Source organism: Vulpes lagopus, chromosome 22 (genome assembly GCF_018345385.1).
Source record: "Vulpes lagopus strain Blue_001 chromosome 22, ASM1834538v1, whole genome shotgun sequence".
In the NCBI taxonomy this organism is placed as follows: domain Eukaryota; kingdom Metazoa; phylum Chordata; class Mammalia; order Carnivora; family Canidae; genus Vulpes; species Vulpes lagopus.
The window spans coordinates 14721586-14744062 of NC_054845.1; the positions used below are offsets into that span (position 1 = coordinate 14721586).

General features: G+C 39.3%; 1 protein-coding gene and 1 long non-coding RNA gene across 5 annotated transcripts in view; one reads left to right on the plus strand and one right to left on the minus strand.

Annotated features, from left to right (window-relative positions):
* The window catches only part of LOC121480605, a 28050-nt gene extending 23319 nt beyond the window's left edge, over nucleotides 1-4731 (plus strand). For all 3 annotated transcript variants that reach the window (XR_005985024.1, XR_005985025.1, XR_005985023.1), the window contains one exon: nucleotides 2075-4731. This is a non-coding gene — a long non-coding RNA (uncharacterized LOC121480605). The remainder of the gene's footprint in view (nucleotides 1-2074) is intronic.
* Nucleotides 4732-8275: 3544 nt separating this feature from the next.
* Nucleotides 8276-22477, minus strand: part of NDUFS1 (NADH:ubiquinone oxidoreductase core subunit S1) — a 33692-nt gene continuing 19490 nt past the window's right edge. For both annotated transcript variants that reach the window (XM_041737283.1, XM_041737284.1), the window contains 5 exons: nucleotides 16759-16913; nucleotides 14107-14282; nucleotides 13233-13367; nucleotides 13067-13139; nucleotides 8276-10072 (listed from right to left, as the gene is read on the minus strand). In XM_041737283.1, the coding sequence (XP_041593217.1) occupies nucleotides 9981-10072; nucleotides 13067-13139; nucleotides 13233-13367; nucleotides 14107-14282; nucleotides 16759-16913 (631 nt within the window). In that variant the 3' untranslated portion in view covers nucleotides 8276-9980. The remainder of the gene's footprint in view (nucleotides 10073-13066; nucleotides 13140-13232; nucleotides 13368-14106; nucleotides 14283-16758; nucleotides 16914-22477) is intronic.

A 22477-nucleotide genomic window follows, 5' to 3' on the forward strand; every position in this document is an offset into this window, starting at 1 on the left:
CCCCCTGCTTGTGTTCTCTCACTCTCTCTCTCTGTCAAATAAATAAATCTTTAAAAAAAATGTAGATTTTCAAGACTCAAATATATTATTAAAGTTGATTAGGTATCTCTTTTCTGGCCATTGATTAATTTATATAGTGCACCACAGGTTCCTAAAGCCATTCCCTTACAAGGTATTTGTCCTCATAGTCCAGTTTTGGATGAGAAATCATTCTGGTTTTACCAAAGTGCAACACATTTTGTATATTGAGTCACGGTGAAGAAGAGGTGCAGAGTACATGGGAGGACAATGATAAATCTGAACCGGTAGAAAATGTGCCTCATGTCTGAGTGGGATGATGTGAGAGGGAAATATTGGGTAGAGCACTAGAGATAGAGTGAAAGGAGTAAGGACCACATGGCATCTCCTTGTAACAAACTGCAGCCCAGGGGTACACTACTCTTCCCTCCTCATTCCCTCCTGGTTTGCAGGTACAAAACAAGCCCAATCCCACGCAGCGATGTGGCTGTTTAGTTCCTGCTACTAAGCAAACAATCCATGTCCACTTCATGCTTTATGGGAATTGTTTGGGGTTTGGGGAGCTACAGGAAGGCATGTATTATCCTATTATTTAACTTTATCCACGTAATATTGCACCTCGGATCAAGACCAGGTTGCTCCTAGTCTTAAAAAAGAAATAGAAACAGGTCCTTGTTTCTGTGTCTCTCATGAATAAATAAAATCCTAAAAAAAAAAAAAAGAAAGAAAATAAAAGGAAAGAAAAGAAAAGAAAGAAACAAGCAAAAAAAAAAAATTGTGGCCTTTATTCTTCTTGACAGGAGAAATTGAGATTAATGAAATTGAGTCATGCTTTACTGCTCTGTTTAGATTTCCACCATTATCCCAGGACTGCCCAACAGCAAAGTAGATGCTTCTGTTCTAGAGCAATGGGGCAAGGTCACCCTACTCGTAAGAACATGAGGAAAATCCTAAAGTCTTGGAAGAGTAAAGATCTCAATAGGCCTAGTTCCTGTCCTAGTTTTTCCCTTGTGATTAAAGAGCTTTTTTTTTAATTCAGAAAAAGAATTATATATTAATATTGTACATTGTTTGGCAGGGAGGTTACTTATCCTGCTGACTAATATAGTAAATCCTGTAAAATGGAAATGGAATGGAAGACTCTAGAGAACTAGTTTGGGTCCCACTATGGTACTCAAACTATGATAGTAAATATGTTACTTGAGGAACACTACTTTGTTTGGACCCAACAGTTACCCAATGTATAGCAGTCCCAGGCTGGAGAATCTGTAAACACCCTAACAAAGACTCATTTCCTCCTATAAATAGCTTTCATCCCACAAAAACAAGCAAACAAACAAAAAGCATTTCAGTTCCCTATGCGAAGGTCCTTGAGTTATATTTGAAAGCTTAAAAAATTTGAGCCCAAGGAAAGGGCCTCAACTCTATCCTCTATATGATAGGGGACTTAGCCACTCTATACTGGAGACAAAGGAGGGGAGTTGTGGATGTGGTAATTAGAAAATAGCTACAGGGATCCCTGGGTGGCACAGCGGTTCGGCGCCTGCCTTTGGCCCAGGGCGCGATCCTGGAGACCCGGGATCGAATCCCACATCGGGCTCCCGGTGCATGGAGCCTGCTTCTCCCTCTGCCTGTGTCTCTGCCTCTCTCTCTCTCTCTGTGACTATCATAAATAAATAAATAAATAAATAAATAAATAAATAAATAAATAAAAAAGAAAATAGCTACAGATTAATTGGTATGTTATAGAAACTTCGTTTGGGGCACCTGGGTGACTCAGCCGGTTAAGCTTCTGCCTCTTGATTTCAGCTCAGGTTGTGATCTCAGGGTTGTGAGATGGAGCCTCGTGTCAGACTCCGTGCTGGCTGTGGAGGCTGCTTGGGATTCTCTCTCTCCCTCTCCCTCCCAGCCATCTCTCTTTCTAAAAGGGGAAAAATGAAAAAAATATATATATATTTTTTTCTCTCTCCCTCTCCCACTACCCCACATTTTCTTCCTCTCCGTCTCCCTCACTCCCCCTCTCTAAATAATAATAATTAAAAAATAATTTAAAAAGAAAAGAAACTTTTGTAGTTGTTAGTGGTCTCTCTTTTTTCCTCTGTGTCTCCCTCTTCATTGCTGTGGTACAGATATAGGGCCTATCGCAGGAACTAATTGTCCCCCAATATCTACCCTTGCGGTGGTTTTAAATTGTTTGACACTCCCCCCATGCAGTGTATGCTTCCTCCCCTTGAATCTGGGCTCTGAGACTGGCTTGGCCAATAAAGGACAGTGGAAGTGACGCTGTGTAACTTCCAAGGTTGTCATAAAACACCTTGCGGCTTCCTCCTTGGTCTTGCTCTCTGAGCCCCAAGCAAGCCCTACCAGTACAATTATCCTGGGACTGGCCTGCTGAATAGACCACAGGTAGATGCTCTGGAAGACCGTCCCCTCTGGACCCGTCTTTCAGCCATTCCAGCCCAGGAGCCAAACTTGTGAGCGGAGATGCTGTCTGGGAGCTGGGTCTCCCCACTCGAGCTGCTCCGGCCCGCCGCTGAGTCAACCCCTGGCATTCCAGCATCCAGCTGAGGCTCCAGCCTTACGGAACAGTGAGTCGCCCCCATCTCCGCTGTGCCCCTTCTGTATTCTGCACTCATGGAATTGTCTCATGAGCGTAATAAGACGGTTGTTGTTTCACACCATTAAATTTTGGGGTAGTTTGTTACACAGCAGAAAATAACTAGAACACTTCTCTTAGAATGTTTTAGTTGGGTAGGTGGCTACACAACTAGAAGTCCCATTTCCCAGCCTCCTCTCTGGTGGGTGAATGTGGCTGTCTTACCTATGATATTGGAGTAGAAACGATGCAGTGTCCAAGTCACGTCAATACAATGCTAGCGGCTTGTCCCCCACTTCCTGCCTCTCACCCGCGTCTTGCCGGCTGAGACAGTGACAATTGGAGCAGCTATCTGGGATCCAGGATACTCCGGGCGGCAATCACGGATTCCTCAGGTAGCGGACTCTGAAAGAGTTTAGTGTACACAACCTGTATTAATGAGTTCCCTGGAGGTCAACACTGTAAGGGAGTGAAAGAAAGCGGGAATGGGCAGAGGGAAGCGGAGCCGTAGTGCAGGCCGGGCCCAGTGACGGTCCCAGCCCTCCCCACAGAGCTTCGGAGCTAAGCCAGCCCTTCAGAGTTGACCCCGTCAGTGGGTCTAGAAGGTCAGGCCTCTGTACTGCCCCATGGATCAGCCGTCGGACGTAGGCCACCCTGCCGTATGCTTTCACTAGGCTATGACTACAGCAGACTGCTTATCTATTATTACATGACAAAATAGCCAAAAACCTAATGGCTAAAGACAACAGACATTTAATATCTCAGTTTCCGGGGGTCAGGGATCCAGAAGTGTAGAGGTAGGGGTCATCTCAACCCAGTTTGGGGCCAAAGCATCAGCTCACTCATGTGGTTGCTGGAAGGTAGTGCTCGCCCTCACCACAAGGTCCTTTCCACAGGCTGCTTATGCATCCTCACAACATGGCAGGTGGAGACCCGAGGGAAGAGAACCAGACAAGGCCCAACATGGAAGCCAGTCTTTCAAAACTGAGCGGGGGGGGGGGGGGGTGCAGCCCAGGTGGCTCAGCGGTATAGCGCCCGCCTTCAGCCCAGGGCCTGATCCTGGAGTCCCGGGATGGAGTCCCACGATGGGCTCCCTGCATGGGCCCTGCTCCTCCCTCTACTTGTGTCTCTGCCTCTCTCTCTGTCTCTCAAGAATAAATAAATAAAATCTTTAAAAAAATTTTTAAAAATAAAAATAAAAACTCAGCCGGGACATCCCAGATGAGTACAAGTGAGTCTGTTTAAGTCCAGCCCACACTCAAGGAGCGGATTACAGAAGGGCATGGATCCCAGGAGGCAGAGATCACTGGGGCCATCTTAGAAGCTGCCTACCACACCTAACATGCACACAATTTGGTCTCCTATTTTTAGTTTTCATCAGTTTACATGTTTTGTTTTGCCCCGTATTCTTCATCTAAACTATGTGTTTACAAATTATAAAAGCAGGGGCATCTGGGTGGCTCAGTTGGTTAAGCGTCTGCCTTTGGCTTGGGTCACAATCCCAGGGTCCTAGGATGGAGCCCCGTGTGGGGCACCCAGCTCGGCAGAGAGTGTGTTCTCCCTTTGCCCCAAATCCTACTCATACTCTCTCCTTTTCTCAAATAAATAAAATCTTCAAAATAATAATAAAAGCAAAATATTTTTGCTGTAAAAACTCAAATGTTCAAATGGTAGAGATGTAAAATCCTTTTCTTTATCCTCGTTATAGAGGAACTACCCAGAGGTGTCTGCTGAAATACATTTCACACATAAGTAAATATATATATTTACATATATATATTAACATCTATATATTTACATCTATATATTAAGATACATATTATTGCATCTTAATGGTTTTTGGGTTTGTTTTTTTTTTGTTTTTTTTTGTGTTTTTTTTTTTTGCATCTTAATGTTCTTTATGTATCTTGGAGCTCTTTCCATATCAGCAAGTGGAGATCTAACTCATTCTAACATTGGTATATTTTATGATTGTACCAATAATATTTTATGTCCTCCATTAATAGACATTTTTTTGTTTTAGGGGAGCTTGGGTGGCTCAGTCAGTTAAGCATCTGCCTTTAGCTCAGGTCATGATCTCAGGGTCCTGGGATTGCCCGCATCAGGCTCCTGGCTTAGCAGGGAGTCTGCTTGTCTCTCTCTGCCTCTCCCCCAGTTCATGCGTGCACATGTTCTCTTTCAAATAAATAAAATATTTTTTAAAAATTTAAAAATCAGGGATCCCTGGGTGGCTCAATGGTTTAGCACCCCTTTCAGCCCAGGGTGTGATCCTGGAGTCCCGGGATTGAGTCCCACCCATATCAGGCTCCCTGCATGGAGCCTGCTTCTCCCTCTACCTGTGTCTCTGCCTCTCTCTGTGTGTCTCTCATGAATAAATAAATAAAATCTTTTTTAAAGAATGAAAAAAATTAAAAAATCTTTTAAAAAATAAAAAAGTTTTGATGATTATTGTACAGTGACTGAGTATCTGTTTCCCTAGATAATGGCTAACACTGGGTATTAGTAAACTTTAAAATTTTGTCAGGTTTAGCTGTGGCCACCACTGTTTTATGTACATACCTGTAGTCAAATGTCCTGACATGACTTTAATTGATGTTTACAGATCTTTTACTACACTGTTAGCTTCCTGAGGACACAAACTAAAGTGCATTTCTCTTAGCATTGTATTTGACACACAATACTCTGCAAACGTTTAATAAGTTGGAGTTGACTTTAAGGCTTTGAGATGCCCCTGAACTAGGAGTCAGAAGAGATGGTTCAAACCAAAAAACCAGCCCCTAATTCTCTCTGGCTTCCATTTCCACAATTACAAAATGCATGTGTAATACTAGATTTTTCTTGGGGCACTGGGGTGGCTCAGTCAGTTGAGCATCTGGCTCTTGATCTCAGTTCAGATCTTGATCTCAGGGTGGCAAGTTCAAGCTCCAAGTTGGACTCCATACTACTGAGCGTGGAGCCTACTTAAAAAAATAAACTAGGTTTCTTTCTACAGTCCTTTTCAGACCCCAAATTATATGCTTCTAAGAAGGAAATTAATGTTATTCATCTTGTGATTTCTTTACATGCCAATTCAAAATTCAAGAAACTAATCACTAGTCCTAAAGCAATCTTCACCATATTTTTCAGTACCACCTGTTTTTCAGTGTAAGTTATTTTAAAAATATTAAGATATCAAAGATTTTTAGAATTTTCCATTGTAAAATCTACAAACACTTCAAGGAAAAGGTATTTGGTTCCAAGATCCTTGTTCTATTAAAATCTAGACCTTACAAGAAAAAAAAAAAAAATCTAGACCTTAAGTCTAATCATAGTTTTCTTACTGTCTCTTGGGCCAAATTATTTTAAAGATTTTATTTATTTGAGAGAGAGGGAGCACAAGGGTGAGGGGCAGAGAGAGGAGAACCAGACTCCCCAATGATGCCTGATGTGGCGCTTGATCCTAGGACTCTGGGATCATGACCTGGGCCAATGGCAAAAGCTTACCTGAATGAGTAACCCAGGTACCCCTCTTGGGCTGAATTCAATAAGCAAAAATTTTTTTTTAAAAGATTTTATTTATTTATGAGAGACACACAGAGAGAGGCAGAGACAGAAGCAGGCTCCATGCAGGGAGCCTGATGTGGGACTCGATCCCGGGACCCCAGGATCATGCCCTGAGCAAATGGCAGGCGCTTAACCACTGAGCCACCCAGGCATCCCTAAATAAGCAAATCAATTAAAGTACTATGCAATTGCTTCTTTAAAATATTGGTCATTAAAATTGTTAGGGAGTTACCAGCTATCTTCATCATTATTAAACTGTGGCCATATATACATCTATAAACAATTTTTTGTTCCAATAGATCTTTATCAGATTATTTTTATGCCATTTCTGAACACTGAGTCAATCACAAACATGAGGTCTAGCCATGCTAATAATATAGGACTAGCCTCACAAAATGTCCTAAAAAATAGCTTGTCCTACTCCTGCATACCATAATCTCTGCTTGAGCCCTCATTTTCACAACCATACCAGACCTTTGCTAACTAGGGATTTGCAGTATTACTAGTGACATCTGAACAGAAGTCATGACACGTTAACATTTTAAAACACACCTCTTACCACTTCTTTAAGCTGCTTTAGTTCTTCTTAGGTATTGAATAGTGGTAGGGTGATTTGAGTAACAGAAGTCTGACATTTTATACTGATCAAAAGTTTATGTCGGCAAAAGAATCTACTGGCCGGCCACCCTTTGTGCATATCAGTAGCTTTAACCCTCTTTCAGTACCCTTCCTACCACTAGCAAATAATCTTCCCTCTTCTGATAGCCCTGTTTTTATGGTTTTGCTCTTAGAAATAATCTCTTTTAAATAAATTTATTTTTTAAAAAAAGAAATAATCTCTTTTGGGGCACTTGGGTGGCTCAATTGGCTAAGCATCTGCCTTCAGCTCAGGTCATGATCCCGGGGTCCTTGGATCAAGACCCACATCAGACTTGCGGCATCTGCTTCTCCCTCTGCCCTCTGCTGTGCTCTCTCTCTTGCTGTCAAATAAATAAATCAAATAAATCAAATCTCTTTAAAGGATTAGAACCCAACAGACTTGGTAAATCTACAACTACTAAAAGTTCCATCAAAAAAAGCAGACTTGGGCAGCCCGGGTGGCACAGTGGTTTAGCACCGCCTTCAGCCCAGGGCCTGATCCTGGAGACGGGGGATTGAGTCCCACGTCGGGCTCCCTGTATGAAGCCTGCTTCTCCCTCTGTCTGTATCTCTCTCATGAATAATTTTTTTTTTTTTATAAAAGCAGACTTCTGCATAATAAATTTTCACAGCTTTGGTGTTTTGGTCAGGTTGACCTTGGATAAGTCATTTAATTCCCTGGAGCCTTAGGAAAGGAATGCATTTCTTTAGAAAAACAAAAGATGGAGATTATACTTGGGATGCCTTTCCCTACAACCAATAGTTTGAGTTTTTCACTTCATTCATTTAGAATGGGGACTTTTAATTAATTTTAGGATCAAAAACTCCCATGGGGCATCTGACTGGTTCAGTCAGTAGAGTGACTTTTACTGTCTTGTGAGTTTGAGCCCCATGTTGGGTACAGAGCTTAGTTTTAGTTCTTTTTTTTTTTTTTTTTTTTTTAAGATTTTTATTTATTTATGAGAGAGAGAGAGAGAGAGAGAGGTGCAGAGACACATACAGAGGAAGAAGCAGGCTCTATTCAGGGAGCCCGACGTGGTACTCAATCCCTGGTCTCCAGGATCAGGCCCTGGGCTGGAGGCAGTGCTAACCCGCTGAGCCACCTGGGCTGCCCCAGAGCTTAGTTAAAAAACAACAAAACTCCCATGGAGGGCTAGTGGCAACCTCCTGAAGCTGTGAGCAAAATTTTGAATACACGTTTTCCTATGATGGTCTTCAGTTATTAAGCACATTGAACATTTACTGTATGTCAGGAAGCTAGGATTTCCATAGGTTTTCTGACCTGATCCTCAAAATAACATTACTAGGTAGAGGTAAATAAAATTATTAGATTTTTATCCCCATTTTACAAATGAGGAAATAATTTAAAATTTTTTCTTAGTAACTTTTCCAAAGATGAACTAGATCTGTCTGACCAGACAAGAGGTGGTGTTTAAACAACTCCACAACAAACAATAATAAACGACTGTATGCTGGGTATTAAGAAGGCATCATACTTTTTATTAGTTTGTTATACAATTCACAATAAATTTGGGAAGCATTTTGTATAGAGCTTAGGCTCTTTATAGGATTCCAAGTTCACACGTCGCCTAGATGGCAACCCAGATTGTGGACCCTCTTGGTCATACATTACCTCTTCTCCATTTGAACTCAATATTCCTTCAGCAACAAGCCTATGAAGAAGCCTACACACATGCACTGAAAAGTACTATGTAAAATATGAAATTGGCAGCATCTGCCCCCTCGAGATCAGCTACAGTATTAAAGAGGTAAAGAAAATATAGGGTGCAAAAGGTTTGTACTGAATTCAAAGACTTTCAGGAAGAATTTGTACAATTTCAGGCAACTTATAATTTTAAATACTTTAAGCAAAATACACTTCATAATGTATCGCTAAAGAAAAAATAAAGTTTGGGAAAAAAGTTACAAGTGACAAATTTTGTACAGTTTTTGAAGATAAAGTATTAATGTCGTAGTGTTATTTGAAAAACCTTTACTGTTGTATCAGGAATACTGCATCCTATAATTGGGCTGTCTTTAGTGAAAATAGCAATAAGGATTACAGAGCAAACGGATTCTGACCATAGATTTTGAAAAAAATTTTATGTGGCTTTAAATTATCTTCTAGATTAATTAATTATAAAAGTTTTACCTCCTTTTTGTTTTGACAACTGAAAATTACAAAAGCTGTTAGTTTTGTCTTCTATTATTGGAATAATTTAGTTGACTTAAAACCGCAGATGGTGTTATATAATGAATATGGAACATCAACAAAGACCTAAATTATATCCCTTTAACTCCCTCACTCCAGTGGTGCATGTGTGTATAATCTCTTACACAAAGAAAAATGTCACATAAATCACCATGACATATGAAGAGAGTCAGAGAAAACAGAAAAATGTGCTATCCAATAAGCTTCTCAATGCTAATTCTTAGAAGTAACAACCTAGAATATCTGTATTAATGGGAGGGAATTATGTGTAGCAGGTAAGAACAATAGGCTTTGGAGTCAGAAAGAACTAGGCTCCAGTCCTTGAATTTTGCTGTGACCTTAGGCAAGCTACCAAATATCCCTAAACTTCAGTTTCTTCATCTGTAAAATGAGATAACACTACCTCACAGAGCTGCAGCAAGGACAAAACAAGATAATACATGTAAAACCAGAGTGCTTAGCACAGAGAAAAAGCTGAATAATCATTACCTATCATTATTATGATTATTATAGTTGTCCAAGATACATATCTGATATATGATAATATTATACATATTCTATTTACCCAGCTTGACAGAATGCTCAAATCTTTACTTTAGCACTAGAAAACAGTGGGTCCTAATGGAAGTTCTTTTTATTTCATCCATTTTACAAACATAAATGATCAATGAAAATGAACAAAAACTCACATTTTAAGAATTCTGTGTCACAAAAATTGCCAATATTTTTATGTGAAAGAGCATCTGTATACATGTTTATTGAACTATTTAACAACGTTTACACAAAATACATAAATGTCTTTGAAACTTCAAAGTTCACTGATAATTGCAGTATCATATTCAAATAAGCAAGGTACAACCTTAAATATTACATTATTCAGATTATTTTTTAAAGAGATAAGCCTGTAGGAGATCACTCCAACATAACTGTCCATTAATTATTTGTAACAAAATGGGGTTCCTAGTAGAAGTTTCAGCATATGGATGGTTCCTCTATTGCCTGGGCACCCTCTGTGACAGCTTTGACACATTTAGCCATTGTCTGTGAGGCTCTGCTAATGGAGTCTGAAAGATATTAAAAAATTTGCATTTTGATAACACGATTTTTTTAAAAGCACATAGTAAAACTTTGTTGCACACATTTAGGAACAACAACAAAAAAAGACTATAAAATTCTATGTAAATAGGGACACATGGGTGGCTCAGTGTTTGACTGCCTTTGGCTCAGGGCATGGTCCCAGAGTCCCGGAATCCGAATCCCACATCGGGCTCTTTGAGAGGAGCCTGCTTCTCTCTCTGCCTCTCTCTCTGTCTCTCATGAATAAATAAAATTAAAAAACAAACAAACAAAAAAAAACCAAACAAACCATAAAATGGCTGGAGGCCTAAAATGTCGTCTTAAAAGATTCTATGTAAAAATATGTGAGAGAAACAAATTCAGAAAATAAGCTAAATGTTTTTAATAAGTACTCCTAGGAATGATTAAATAATCACATACAGCCATATAATATGCCAGTATGCAACCATTATAAATACTATAGAGAAGTACTAAAGACAGGACAAATATGTACACAATACTGTCACTGAAAAAAGTTTATAAAATAGTATGTGTACTAAAATCCACTGAATCCAGTGAATTTTATGGTATGTGAATCGTATTTTCTTTTTTTTAAAATTTTTTAAAAAAGGATTTTATTTATTTATCCATGAGAGACACACAAAGAGAGAGAGAGAGAGAGAGAGAGAGGCAGAGACATAGGCAGAGCGAGAAGCAGGCTCCATGTAGGGAGCCCGACATGGGACTCGATCCTGGGACTCCAGGATTAGGCGCTGGGCTGAAGGCACCGCTAAACCCCTGAGCCACCCCCGCCCCCGCCTGTGAATAGTATTTCAATAAAACTGTCAACTCCTCGCCCCTAGTAAATGAATAATTGTATTTTTTGTTTAAATAAATATTTGTATATCCCTATATGATTGACAAGATGTCAAAAAAATAAAAGTAATTTCTAGATAGTGAGATCATAGTAACTGTTCTTTGCTCTTTGGGCTTAGATACACATTCTACAACAAACATAACTTTTATAACTAAAAACCCAATTAAAAATAATCTTAAATTTTAAAAAATATATATATCTGCTTTTAGATAGAAAATTTAAAATCGTCAACTACTTCATAACACAGATACAATATCAAGTGTTATATCATATTATATCAAAGGTAAGATATTCAGTAAACAAGTTTCAGTAAGTTCACATTCCTTAAAAACATCCCTAACAATGTCCATCAGAAGCACCATACTTCACATTTAAGTGTTTTGTGTTTCTAATGTAATTCTCAGAAAAACTTTCAGAGTTGTCACTTACAAAAAATCTCCCTAAATTGCTATATGGTGATTTTACACACAACAGTAAATTTTATATTTAAAATCTGCTTAGGCCATACACAAAGATAAACTCAAAATGGATGAAAGATCTAAATGTGAGACAAGATTCCATCAAAATCCTAGAGGAGAACACAGGCAACACCCTTTTTGAACTTGGCCACAGTAACTTCTTGCAAGATACATCCACAAAGGCAAAAGAAACAAAAGCAAAAATGAACTATTGGGACTTCATCAAGATAAGAAGCTTTTGCACAGCAAAGGATACAGTCAACAAAACTAAAAGACAACCTACAGAATGGGAGAAGATATTTGCAAATGACATATCAGATAAAGGGCTAGTTTCCAAAATCTATAAAGAACTTATTAAACTCAACACCAAAGAAACAAACAATCCAATCATGAAATGGGCTAAAGACATGAAGAGAAATCTCACAGAGGAAGACATGGACATGGCCAACATGCACATGAGAAAATGCATCACTTGCCATCAGGGAAATACAAACCAAAACCACAATGAGATACCACCTCACACCAGTGAGAATGGGGAAAATTAACAAGGCAGGAAACAACAAATGTTGGAGAGGATGCGGAGAAAAGGGAACCCTCTTACACTGTTGGTGGGAATGTGAACTGGTGCAGCCACTCTGGAAAACTGTGTGGAGGTTCCTCAAAGAGTTAAAAATAGACCTGCCCTACGACCCAGCAATTGCACTGTTGGGGATTTACCCCAAAGATTCAGATGCAATGAAACGTCGGGACACCTGCACCCCGATGTTTCTATCAGCAATGGCCACAATAGCCAAACTGTGGAAGGAGCCTCGGTGTCCATCGAAAGATGAATGGATAAAGAAGATGTGGTTTATGTATACAATGGAATATTACTCAGCAATTAGAAACGACAAATACCCACCATTTGCTTCAACGTGGATGGAACTGGAGGGTATTATGCTGAGTGAAATAAGTCAATCGGAGAGGGACAGTCTATGTTCTCATTCATTTGGGGAATATGAATAATGGTGAAAGGGAATATAAAGGAAGGGAGAAGAAATGTTGGGAAATATCAGGAAGGGAGACAGAACATAAAGACTCCTAACTCGGGGAAACGAACTAGGGGTGGTGGAAGGGGAGGAGGGCGGGTGTTGGAGGGGAAGGGGTGACGGGCACTGAGGTGGACACTTGACGGGATGAGCACTGGGTGTTTTTCTGTATGTTGGTAAATTGAACACCAATAAAAATTAATTAAAAAAAAAAAATCTGCTTAGGGATGCCTGGGTGGCTCAGCGGTTGGGCATCTCCCTTCAGCTCAGGGCGTGATCCTGGGATCAGGCGTGATTCCTGGGATCAGGATCAAGTCCCACACAGGACTCCCTGCATGGAGTCTGCTTCTCCTCCCTCTGCCTCTGTCTCTGTCTCTCTTTCTGTGTCTCTCAAAAATAAATACAAATCTTTAAAAAAAAATCTGCTTACATTTCAGAAATAAAGGAAATTAGAACAAAATCAGAAAATGAACATTAAAAAAAAAGAAAATGAACATTACTTCTGATGTTTCAAAATTTTCAAAGGTTAAATAAAAATATCAAATATTCTCATTAACAGGTTGGAATTGTAATGCTAAATTAGGTGATCTCATTCCTTCCTGCCTTTCATATTCGGCAATCATGCTAACAAATGCATACCTGTCATGTAGAAGTCTTTTATTGTTAGCTGAGGTGGAACAAGTGGATCAGCAAGAAGTTGCTGGTTCACTAGCTGCAAAAAAAAGGATTATGAGATCAATGACAGAACTGAAAACTAACATCCTAGGATTTACTATATGAAAACTACATACAGGCGAGTTTTTACCTTGGAGAGCTCATTTGCTTGCTGGAAATAATTGGCTCCTTCCACATCATCATATCGGACAAGATTAGGAGAGACTTCTTCCAATCTGTGCCTTACTTGATCCAGAGTATCATATGGAAGGGTCATACCTGCAATCTATAATTATCAGGTTCCCAGAATTGACACAGAGCTTTAGTACTTAAAAAATTCAAATAATACGTAATTGAAACTATAGTGAAATGTTGTAGTAGTGAAAATTCTATCAGTGTCCATTAGCATGTACATTAAGTGGTTAAGTGGAGAACACAAATGTCAAAAATTCTAATTCATAAACAGCTATCAGTACATAGTAATTTCTCTTTAGAAATTAGACTGAGTATGAAATAAATGATTAAAGAGATAATGCAGGACACCTGAGTGGTTCAGTGGTTGAGCATCTGCCTTCTGCTCAGGGAGTGATCCCAGGGTTCTGGGATCAAGTCCCACATCAGGCTTCCCACAGGGAGCATGCTTCTCCCTCTGCCTATGTCTCCACCTCTCTAATAAATAAAATCTTAAAAAAAAAAGAGAGAGATAATGCTATGCTAAATTTGAATGCTTTTGCTAACGTGATATTGATCATACACAAAGTTTACAGACAATTGTGCATTATTTTAAATCTACACTTTCTCTTTATAATAAAAAGAGTTAAATATAAAGAGTTAAGTATTTTTAGGCAAAACAAGCCAAAAAATAAAAACATCAATATCAAACACCCATTTTCTGAATACATTTGTCCTACGGGGATTATTCAATCATCTCTGCACATCAGACTTGCATCCTCTTGACTCTGAAAATCATTTTGACAAGCTAACAAGTGAAACATCCTATTAGCAGCATCACTAAGAACAAATACCTCAGAGAGGGCTCTTAGAATTTTCCAGTCTTCTCTTGCCAAGCCAGGAGGTGTCACTGCTACTTTAGTCTGCTGAGCTCGACCCTCAGTATTGACATAGGTAGCAGATTTCTCCGTATAAGCAGCGCCTGGGAGAATAACATCAGCTATAGGAGCACCAACGTCACCATGATGTCCTGTGAAAAGATGGGAAGTGGCAAGCCATATTTTGGCAAAAAATTGATTAGGTATTATACATGAACACAGGAAAGATCCTTTTAAAATCCCATTAAGAGGGCTCCTGGGTAGCTCAGTCGGGTTAAGCCTCTGCCTTCAGCTTAGGTCATGATCCCAGGGTCCTAAGATCTGATTCCCACATTAGGCTCCCTGCTGAGCAGGGAGTCTCCTTCTTCCTCTGCTTCTGCCCCTCCCCCTGCTCGTGCACTCTTTAGCTTTCTCTCTCAAATAAATAAAATCCTTAAAAAGAATACAGATAAATCCATTAAGTATTACAGAAGTGTTTACAAGGGGATCCCTGGGTGGCTCAGTGGTTTGGTGCCTGCCTTTGGCCCAGGGCGCGATCCTGGAGTCCTGGGATCGAGTCCCACATTGGGCTCCCTGCATGGAGCCTGCTTCTCCCTCTCTCTCTATCATGAATAAATAAATAAATCTTAAAAAAAAAAAAAGAAGTGTTTACAAAATTACAATATATAAAACAATAAAAGTTTTGGGGGATGCCTAGGTGGCTCAGTGGTTGAATGTCTGCCTTCAGCTCAGGGTATGATCCCGGTCCAGGGATCGAGTCCTGCATCGAGCTCCCTGCAAGGAGCCTGCTTCTCCTTCTGTGTCTCTGCCTCTCTCAGTGTCTCTCATGAATAAATAAATAAAATCTTAAAAAAAAAATGTTTTTCTTTTTGGGGGTGGGGGTAAAGCCCACTTTACCCACAATTCAACTTCCTTCCCAAAGAAAATTACTGATAAAAATTTGCTATGTATCTTTTCAGACGATTTTTTGTAAATACAGCAATATGTAGAATATCATATATAATCATGGGCTACTAGGTATATTATTTCTTTTGTTATTTCTTTTGATGATTACAAAGTAGAAATACTTAGCTGTTAGCAAAATTTGATTAAATAGACTGAAATGGTAAAGGAACAAAAAATGTAGAACAGGAATGACAGTGATAATACTGAAAAGAATATAAACAGGATATTATAGAAAACAATATGACTGAAATAGTATAATGAGAATTTTAATAGTTTAACAAAAACTGTTAGAAGGAAAAAAATCTGGAGTTAAATGAAAGAAAGTTATAAAGCAATATATGAAGTCTCATTTGTATACATTTTCACATATACATAGAAAAATATATGAAGCATACATTTTTCTTTTTTTTAAAGATTTTATTTCTTTATTTATGCGAGAGACAGAGAGAGAGAGAGAGAGAGAGAGGCAGAGACACAGGCAGAGGGAGAAGCAGGCTCCATGCAGGGAGTCTGACGTGGGACTTGATTCCGGGTCTCCAGGATCAGGCCCTGGGCTGAAGGCAGCCCTAAACCGCTGAGCCACCCAGACTGCCCATGAAGCATACATTTCTAAAGCCATCATCAATGATTATTTCTGGATAGGACTAGGAACTGGATATAATTTATACATTTTGCTTTGTCAAACTAAAGATACAGAATATTATATAACGCTCTTTATGTGCCAGGGCAATAAAAAGCCTATTATAAATTTATGGTGTTTGTGTGAAATGAAATGGAGAATTATATAATACTTTTTTTCTGTAAAATATCCAAGAATACTCTGAACTCCATTTGTTCCAGGGAAACTCGATTGTTCAAGAAAATGAGTCAAACACAAAACAAAGTACTGGGGCACCTCTGTGGCTCTATGGTTGAGTATCTGCCTTTAGCTCAGGTCATGATTCTGGTGTCCAGGATCAAGTCCCACATCCTCCCCATGGGGAGCCTGCTTATCCCTCTGCCTATGTCTCTGCCTCTGTGTCTCTCATGAATAAATAAAATTAAAAAAAAAAAAAATAAAACAAAGTACTGTCAAACTCAGCACTCACGATTTTTTACATTTTTAAATATTTATGTAAAAATGCTTTCCTGCTTACATAATAATGCTAAATATTCTTTGAAAAGATGAAATTTAATGTTATATAATAATTATATAAACAAACCATAATTTAACCATTCTTGTTGCTGAGGCATTTAGATTTCTTCTAATTCTTTATTATTAAGTATCATTAGGTAGTAATTTTTTTTTATTAAGATTTTATTTATTTGAGAGAGAGAAAGAAAGAGAGAGAGAGAGAGAGAGAGAAAACGAATGAATGGGGACAGAGAGAAGCAAGCTCTTCCCTGAGCAGGAAGCCCAGTGCAGGGCTTGATGTCAGGACTCTGGGATTATGACCTGAGTGGAAGGCAGATGGCTTAACTGACTAAACCACCCAGGTGCCCGACCAGGTAATAAATTCTTAATAACAGTATCAATTACATAACTTATAAAGCCTATAATCTGCATTTAAAAAAATATTGAGGGGTATGTGTCTAAAATTCTTGAATGGAAAATATTCAATCCACTAATTATATTGTCATACAGTTTCTAATCTACGCAACATTGGATTCTCTTCTGTTTCTGGTGTCACAGATGTTACTTACCTTGATAAATAATGAAACAATCCTTTGGCAAATCCTGTCGAGTGATACAACCTCCATCTGCTCCCAGGAGAAATAGCACTTTGGGAGGGTTCTTACGAATTGCTTCCACCCCGGGTTTATAGCCAAGGTCCAAAGCAGCTACTTGGCTTGCAATCCTGTAAAACAATTACAGATTTTTAGCATACCTGCAGTGTTATCATTACAAAAAATTAAATGTGATTTTTGAAATGATACTTAATCCTTTTTCTATTCAATGCTGACAAAGGCTTTCCCTCATCTTCTTAACCCATTATAAAATAGATGTCAAAACCAAAAATAGCAATATTTTACTGTTTTAAGAACAGCAAACAAAGAAACAAGATGCTTAGAACACTGTCTCCATGAGATATATTTTATTCTATTCTATTCTATTTTATTTATTTGTTTTTTTTTTTAATTTCTTTTTAAATTTTTTTTTTTAATTTTTATTTATTTATGATAGGCACACAGTGAGAGAGAGAGAGAGAGGCAGAGACACAGGCAGAGGGAGAAGCAGGCTCTATGCACTGGGAGCCTGATGTGGGATTCGATCCCGGGTCTCCAAGATCGCGCCCTGGGCCAAAGGCAGGCGCTAAACCACTGCGCCACCCAGGGATCCCTATTTATTTGTTTTTAAAGATTTATTTATATTTATTCATGATAGAGAGGTGGGGGGGGCAGAGATACAAGCAGAGGGAGAAGCAGGCTCCATGCTGGGAGCCCAACACAGGACTCGATCCTGGGACTGGATCCTGGGACTCCAGGATTGCGCCCTGGGCCGAAGGCAGGCGCCAAACCGCTGAGCCACCCAGAGATCCCTATTTTATTTTATTTTTTAAGGGGAGGGAAATGCAGCAGAAACAGCAGAAGGACAGGGAGAGGAAGAATCCTAAGCAGGCTCCATGCCCAGCACAGAGCCTGATACAGGGCTCATCTCATGACCCTGAGATCATGACCTGAGCTAAAATTGAGTCAGATACGAAACAACTGAGCCACTCAGGCACCCAACTTTAGGAGATACTAGTTAATAAAATAATTCTGGAAACTTTATGCCAATTGAAATTGTCCTAAATTGATTCTTACTCAATATGACAAGATATAAAGCACACAATAAGCCAAAAACAGTCACCAGAAAAAAGTCAAGATGATTTTGAAAACCGAAAAGGGAGAAATTCAAACATCAGTCATAAAACTGTAACTTGGAGAAAACGATAAAATCTTATAAGCAGAAAATAATCCTTTAAAAAAGAGGTCTGGAATAGCTATACTCTGAACAACTGGGAATGTGATCTAGTTTGTTATCGCTTGCTAACTTTCTTTCTAGAAATGGCCATTCTGAGGACCTTACTGTATATAAAGCAAGTTGTTGTTTTACCTATTTGTTAGGGGAGGAGGGCAGGTCAAACCAACTCCTATTAGCTGCTACTACTCTGTCAAACTCTGATTGGATAACATCAAAAGCATAAAATGCTCTTAAAAAACTTAACAATAAATGTAAGATTTATGTAATGAAAACTACAAAACAACGTTGAGGGCAGCCTGGGTGGCTCAACGGTTTAGCGCCGCCTTTGGCCCAGGGTGTGATCCTGGGGACCTGGGATCGAGTACCGCGTCAGGCTCCCTGCATAGAGCCTGCTTCTCCCTCTGTGTCTCTGCCTCTCTCTCTCTGTGTCTCTCATGAATAAATAAAATCTTCAAAACAAAACAAAACAAAACAACGTTGAAAGAAATTAAAGACATGTTCATGGATTAGAGGACTCAATACTGTTAAGATGGCAATACTCCCCAGCTGACCTTACAAATTCAGTGCAATCCCTATCAAAAATCATAGCCGAATACTTTATAGAAACTGACAAGCATATGGAATGCAAAGGATCCAGAAGAGCCAAACCTATCATAAAAGTAAACAAGTTGGAGGACTCATACTTCCCTATTTCAAAACTAATCCCTCTGCCCCTAATAGTTTTTCCTTAATTTCCCTCAGTGTAAGTCTTGATATATCTCTTTCAAAGAGTGTGGACAGAGACTCACATTAACTTATGAGAGTCCACCTCATCCTGGAAAGCAAACTGAGTAAGCTTAAGTTTGTCTTTACAATAGAAGATACATCCTGGGGCACCTGGGGCTCAGCTGGTTGAGCATCCGACTCTCAGTTTCGGCTCAGGTAATGGTCTCGGGGTTGTAGGATGGAGCCCTGAGTGGAACTACATGCTCAGTGCGGAGTCTACTTCTCTCTCTCTCTTTGCTTCTCTTTCTTCTCATGTGTGCTCTCTCTCAAGTAAATGAATAAATAAAATCTTAAAAAAAAAAAAAAAGATGTGCCCTAATAAACTTTCATAAAAAGGAAATCTTTTAAGAATGAAATGAAAAGGGCAGCCTGGGTGGCTCAGCGGTTTAGTGCTGCTTTCAGCCCAGGGTGTGATCCTGGAGACCCGGGATTGAGTCCCATGTCAGGCTCCCTGCATGGAGCCTGCTTCTCCCTCTGCCTGTGTCTGTGTTTCTCTCTCTGTGTCTCTCATGAATAAATAAATAAAATCTTTAAAAAAAATGAAAAACAAGATTAATAAAAATTATAGTGCTCTCCAGAATGAAAACTGACAAAATGATGGAAAAAAAGTTAAGAAATTTTCTCTAAACGCAGAGAAGAATGAGAAAAATTATGAGAGAAAACCAAAAGTCTGAAGGCCATCAATGCATAACAAAAACTTCTGCATGAGATCCATTAACTAAGTAAAAGTAAACCAATAACCTTTTTCTGAGCTCAAAAGCAAAATTAAAATATTTCAATTTGATGATGGGGAGTAGCTATGATATTCCCAGGCACAGGTAATGACACATCTGAGTGTCACCTACTTATATACTGGTAGAATTTTTTTATTTTTATTTTTTTTAAAGATTCTATTTATTTATTCATAAGAGGCAGGCAGAGAGAGAAAGAGGCAGAGACACAGGCAGAGGGAGAAGCAGGCTCCATGCAGGGAGCCTGACGTGGGACCCAATCCCAGGACTCCAGGATCACGCCCTGGGCCGAAGGCAGCGCTAAATCACTGAGCCACTCGGGCTGCCCTAGAATTTTTTTTTAACATCAAAAATAAGGAACTGAAAGGGTGAGCAGACTAACACACATGCATCTACAAAGTCCAGTCATTCTCAGTAACAACACTGAGGTTACCTTAGATCCCTTCTAAAACATTACATGAAAGAAAAGGTGAAAAAAATACTTAGTATTAAAGGAAAAAAGACTGTCGTCTTTATACCCAAGTAGTCATTTGTGAGAAGGAACCAGAAATACAATGTTAGACATCTGGGAATTTTTTTAAGTTACTAATTTTGGGGATCCCGGGGTGGCTCTGCGGTTTGGTGCCTGCCTTTGGCTCAGGACATGATCCCGGAGTCCCGGATCGAGTCCCATGTCAGGCTCCCTGCATGGAGCCTGCTTCTCCCTCTGCTTGTATCTCTGCCCCTCTCTCTCATGAATAAATAAATAAAATCTTAAAAAAAAAAAAAAGTTACTAATTTTGGTACTCATTCAGAAAAACAGAACTGCATAAATAAAAGTCACAGATGCAAAAGTGAACTAAAAATAAGTAAAAATTGTGGCTAGAAAGGATCCAGAAGTAATTAATACAAATAAACTCTATCTAAAAAATATTAAGGTTTTTTTTTTTAAGATTTATTTCAGAGAGAGAGAGAGAGAGAGAGAGAGAGAAGCAGACCGCTGCTGAGCAGAGAGCCAGACACTGGGCTCAATCTGAGGGCCCTGGGATTATGAACTGAGCCAAAGGCAGACACTTAACTGAGTCACCCAAGCACGCTGAAAATACAAAGTTTTAAAAAATGTTTACATGATCATCTACCATGCCAAACTAAACCAAAGAGAATGGGGCGCCTGGGTGGCTCAGTGGTTGAGCGTCTACCTTTGGCTCGGGTCATGATCCCGGGGTCCTGGGATTTAGTCCCACATCAGGCTCCCTGTGGGGGGAGCCTGCTTCTCCTTCTATTTCTCTGCCTCTGTCTCTCGTGAATAAGTAAAACCTTAAAAAAAAAAAAAAAAGAAAGAAAGAAATAAAACATTGAAATTAATGCTTAAGAATGTATATTCACTTTATTTTTTTTTAATTAATTAATTTATTTATGATAGTCACACAGAGAGAGAGAGAGAGAGGCAGAGACACAGGCAGAGGGAGAAGCAGGCTCCATGCACCAGGAGCCCGACGTGGGATTCGATCCCGGGTTTCCAGGATCGCGCCCTGGGCCAAAGGCAGTCGCCAAACCGCTGCGCCACCCAGGGATCCCGTATATTCACTTTAAATTTGCAAAATTTGCCTATTATATTTAAAAGCTTTTAGCCTCAATCCTCAAACAAATTTGAAAAATAATACTTAAAGTAGAAAGGATTATGCAAAATGGGAAACTTCATCTATTAAGGTAAAACTGTTACATTTCTAAAACAAATTGGAAATATGTATTAAGAGCCTCAGAAATGCTTATCGTAGGGACTCCTGGGTGGCTCAGTGGTTGAGCATCTGCTTTTGGCTCAGGCCTGATCCCAGATCACGAGATGAAGTCCCACACTGGGCTCCTTGCATGAAGCCTGCTTCTCTTCCCTCTGCCTGTGTCTCTGCTTCTCTTTCTGTGTCTCTCATGAATAAATAAAGAAAATCTTAAAAAAAAAAAAAATGTTTATCCTAAAGAAGATACAATAGAATATTACTCAGCCATCAGAAAGAATGAATACCTACCACTTGCTTCGATGTAAATGGAACTGGAAGGTATAATGCTGAGTAAAATAAGTCAATCAGAGAAAGACAATTATCATTTGGTTTCATTCTTATGTGGAATATAATAAATAGTGAAAGGAACTAAAAGGAAAAGGAGGGAAACTCCTCCTTTTCTCTAAATGGGGAAAAAGTAGAGAGGAAGATAAACTTCTAGAGACTCCTAACTCTGGAAACAAAGGGTTGCAGAAGGGGAGGTGGGTGGGGGGGTGGGATAACTGGGTGATAGGCATTAAGGAGGGCACTTGATGGGATGAGCACTGGGTGTTACATGTTGGCAAAATGAATTTAAATAAAATATATATATATTTTTTAATTTTTATTTATTTATGATTGTCACACACACAGAGAGAGAGAGAGAGAGAGGCAGAGACATAGGCAGAGGGAGAAGCAGGCTCCATGCACTGGGAGCCCGACATGGGACTCGATCCCAGGTCTCCAGGATCGTGCCCTGGGCCAAAGGCAGGCGCTAAACCGCTGCGCCACCCAGGAATCCCGAATTTAAATAAAATATTAAAAAAAAAATGTTTATCCTTTTGCCCTAAGAGCTCTTCTTTTAGAAATCCACTGTAAGAAAATAATCTAAAGTTCATAGGTATATGTGTATCACTGCATTATTTATAGTTTAAAATCTAGCATCAATCTACATGTTAACAAAAAATGAAGTGGCTAAGATATTATACATATTCATGATATTAAATAACCATTAGGAATACCTGGGTGGCTCAGCGATTGAACATTTGCCTTTGACTCAGGGCATGATCCCGAGGTCTAGGATGGAGTGCTGCATTGGGCTCCTTATGGGGAGCCTGCTTCTCCCTCTGCCTGTGTCTCTGCCTCTCTCTCTCATGAGTGAATAAATAAAATCTTAAAAATAAATGAACAGCCATTAAAGTTTACATTTGCAAGAAGTTTTCAATTAC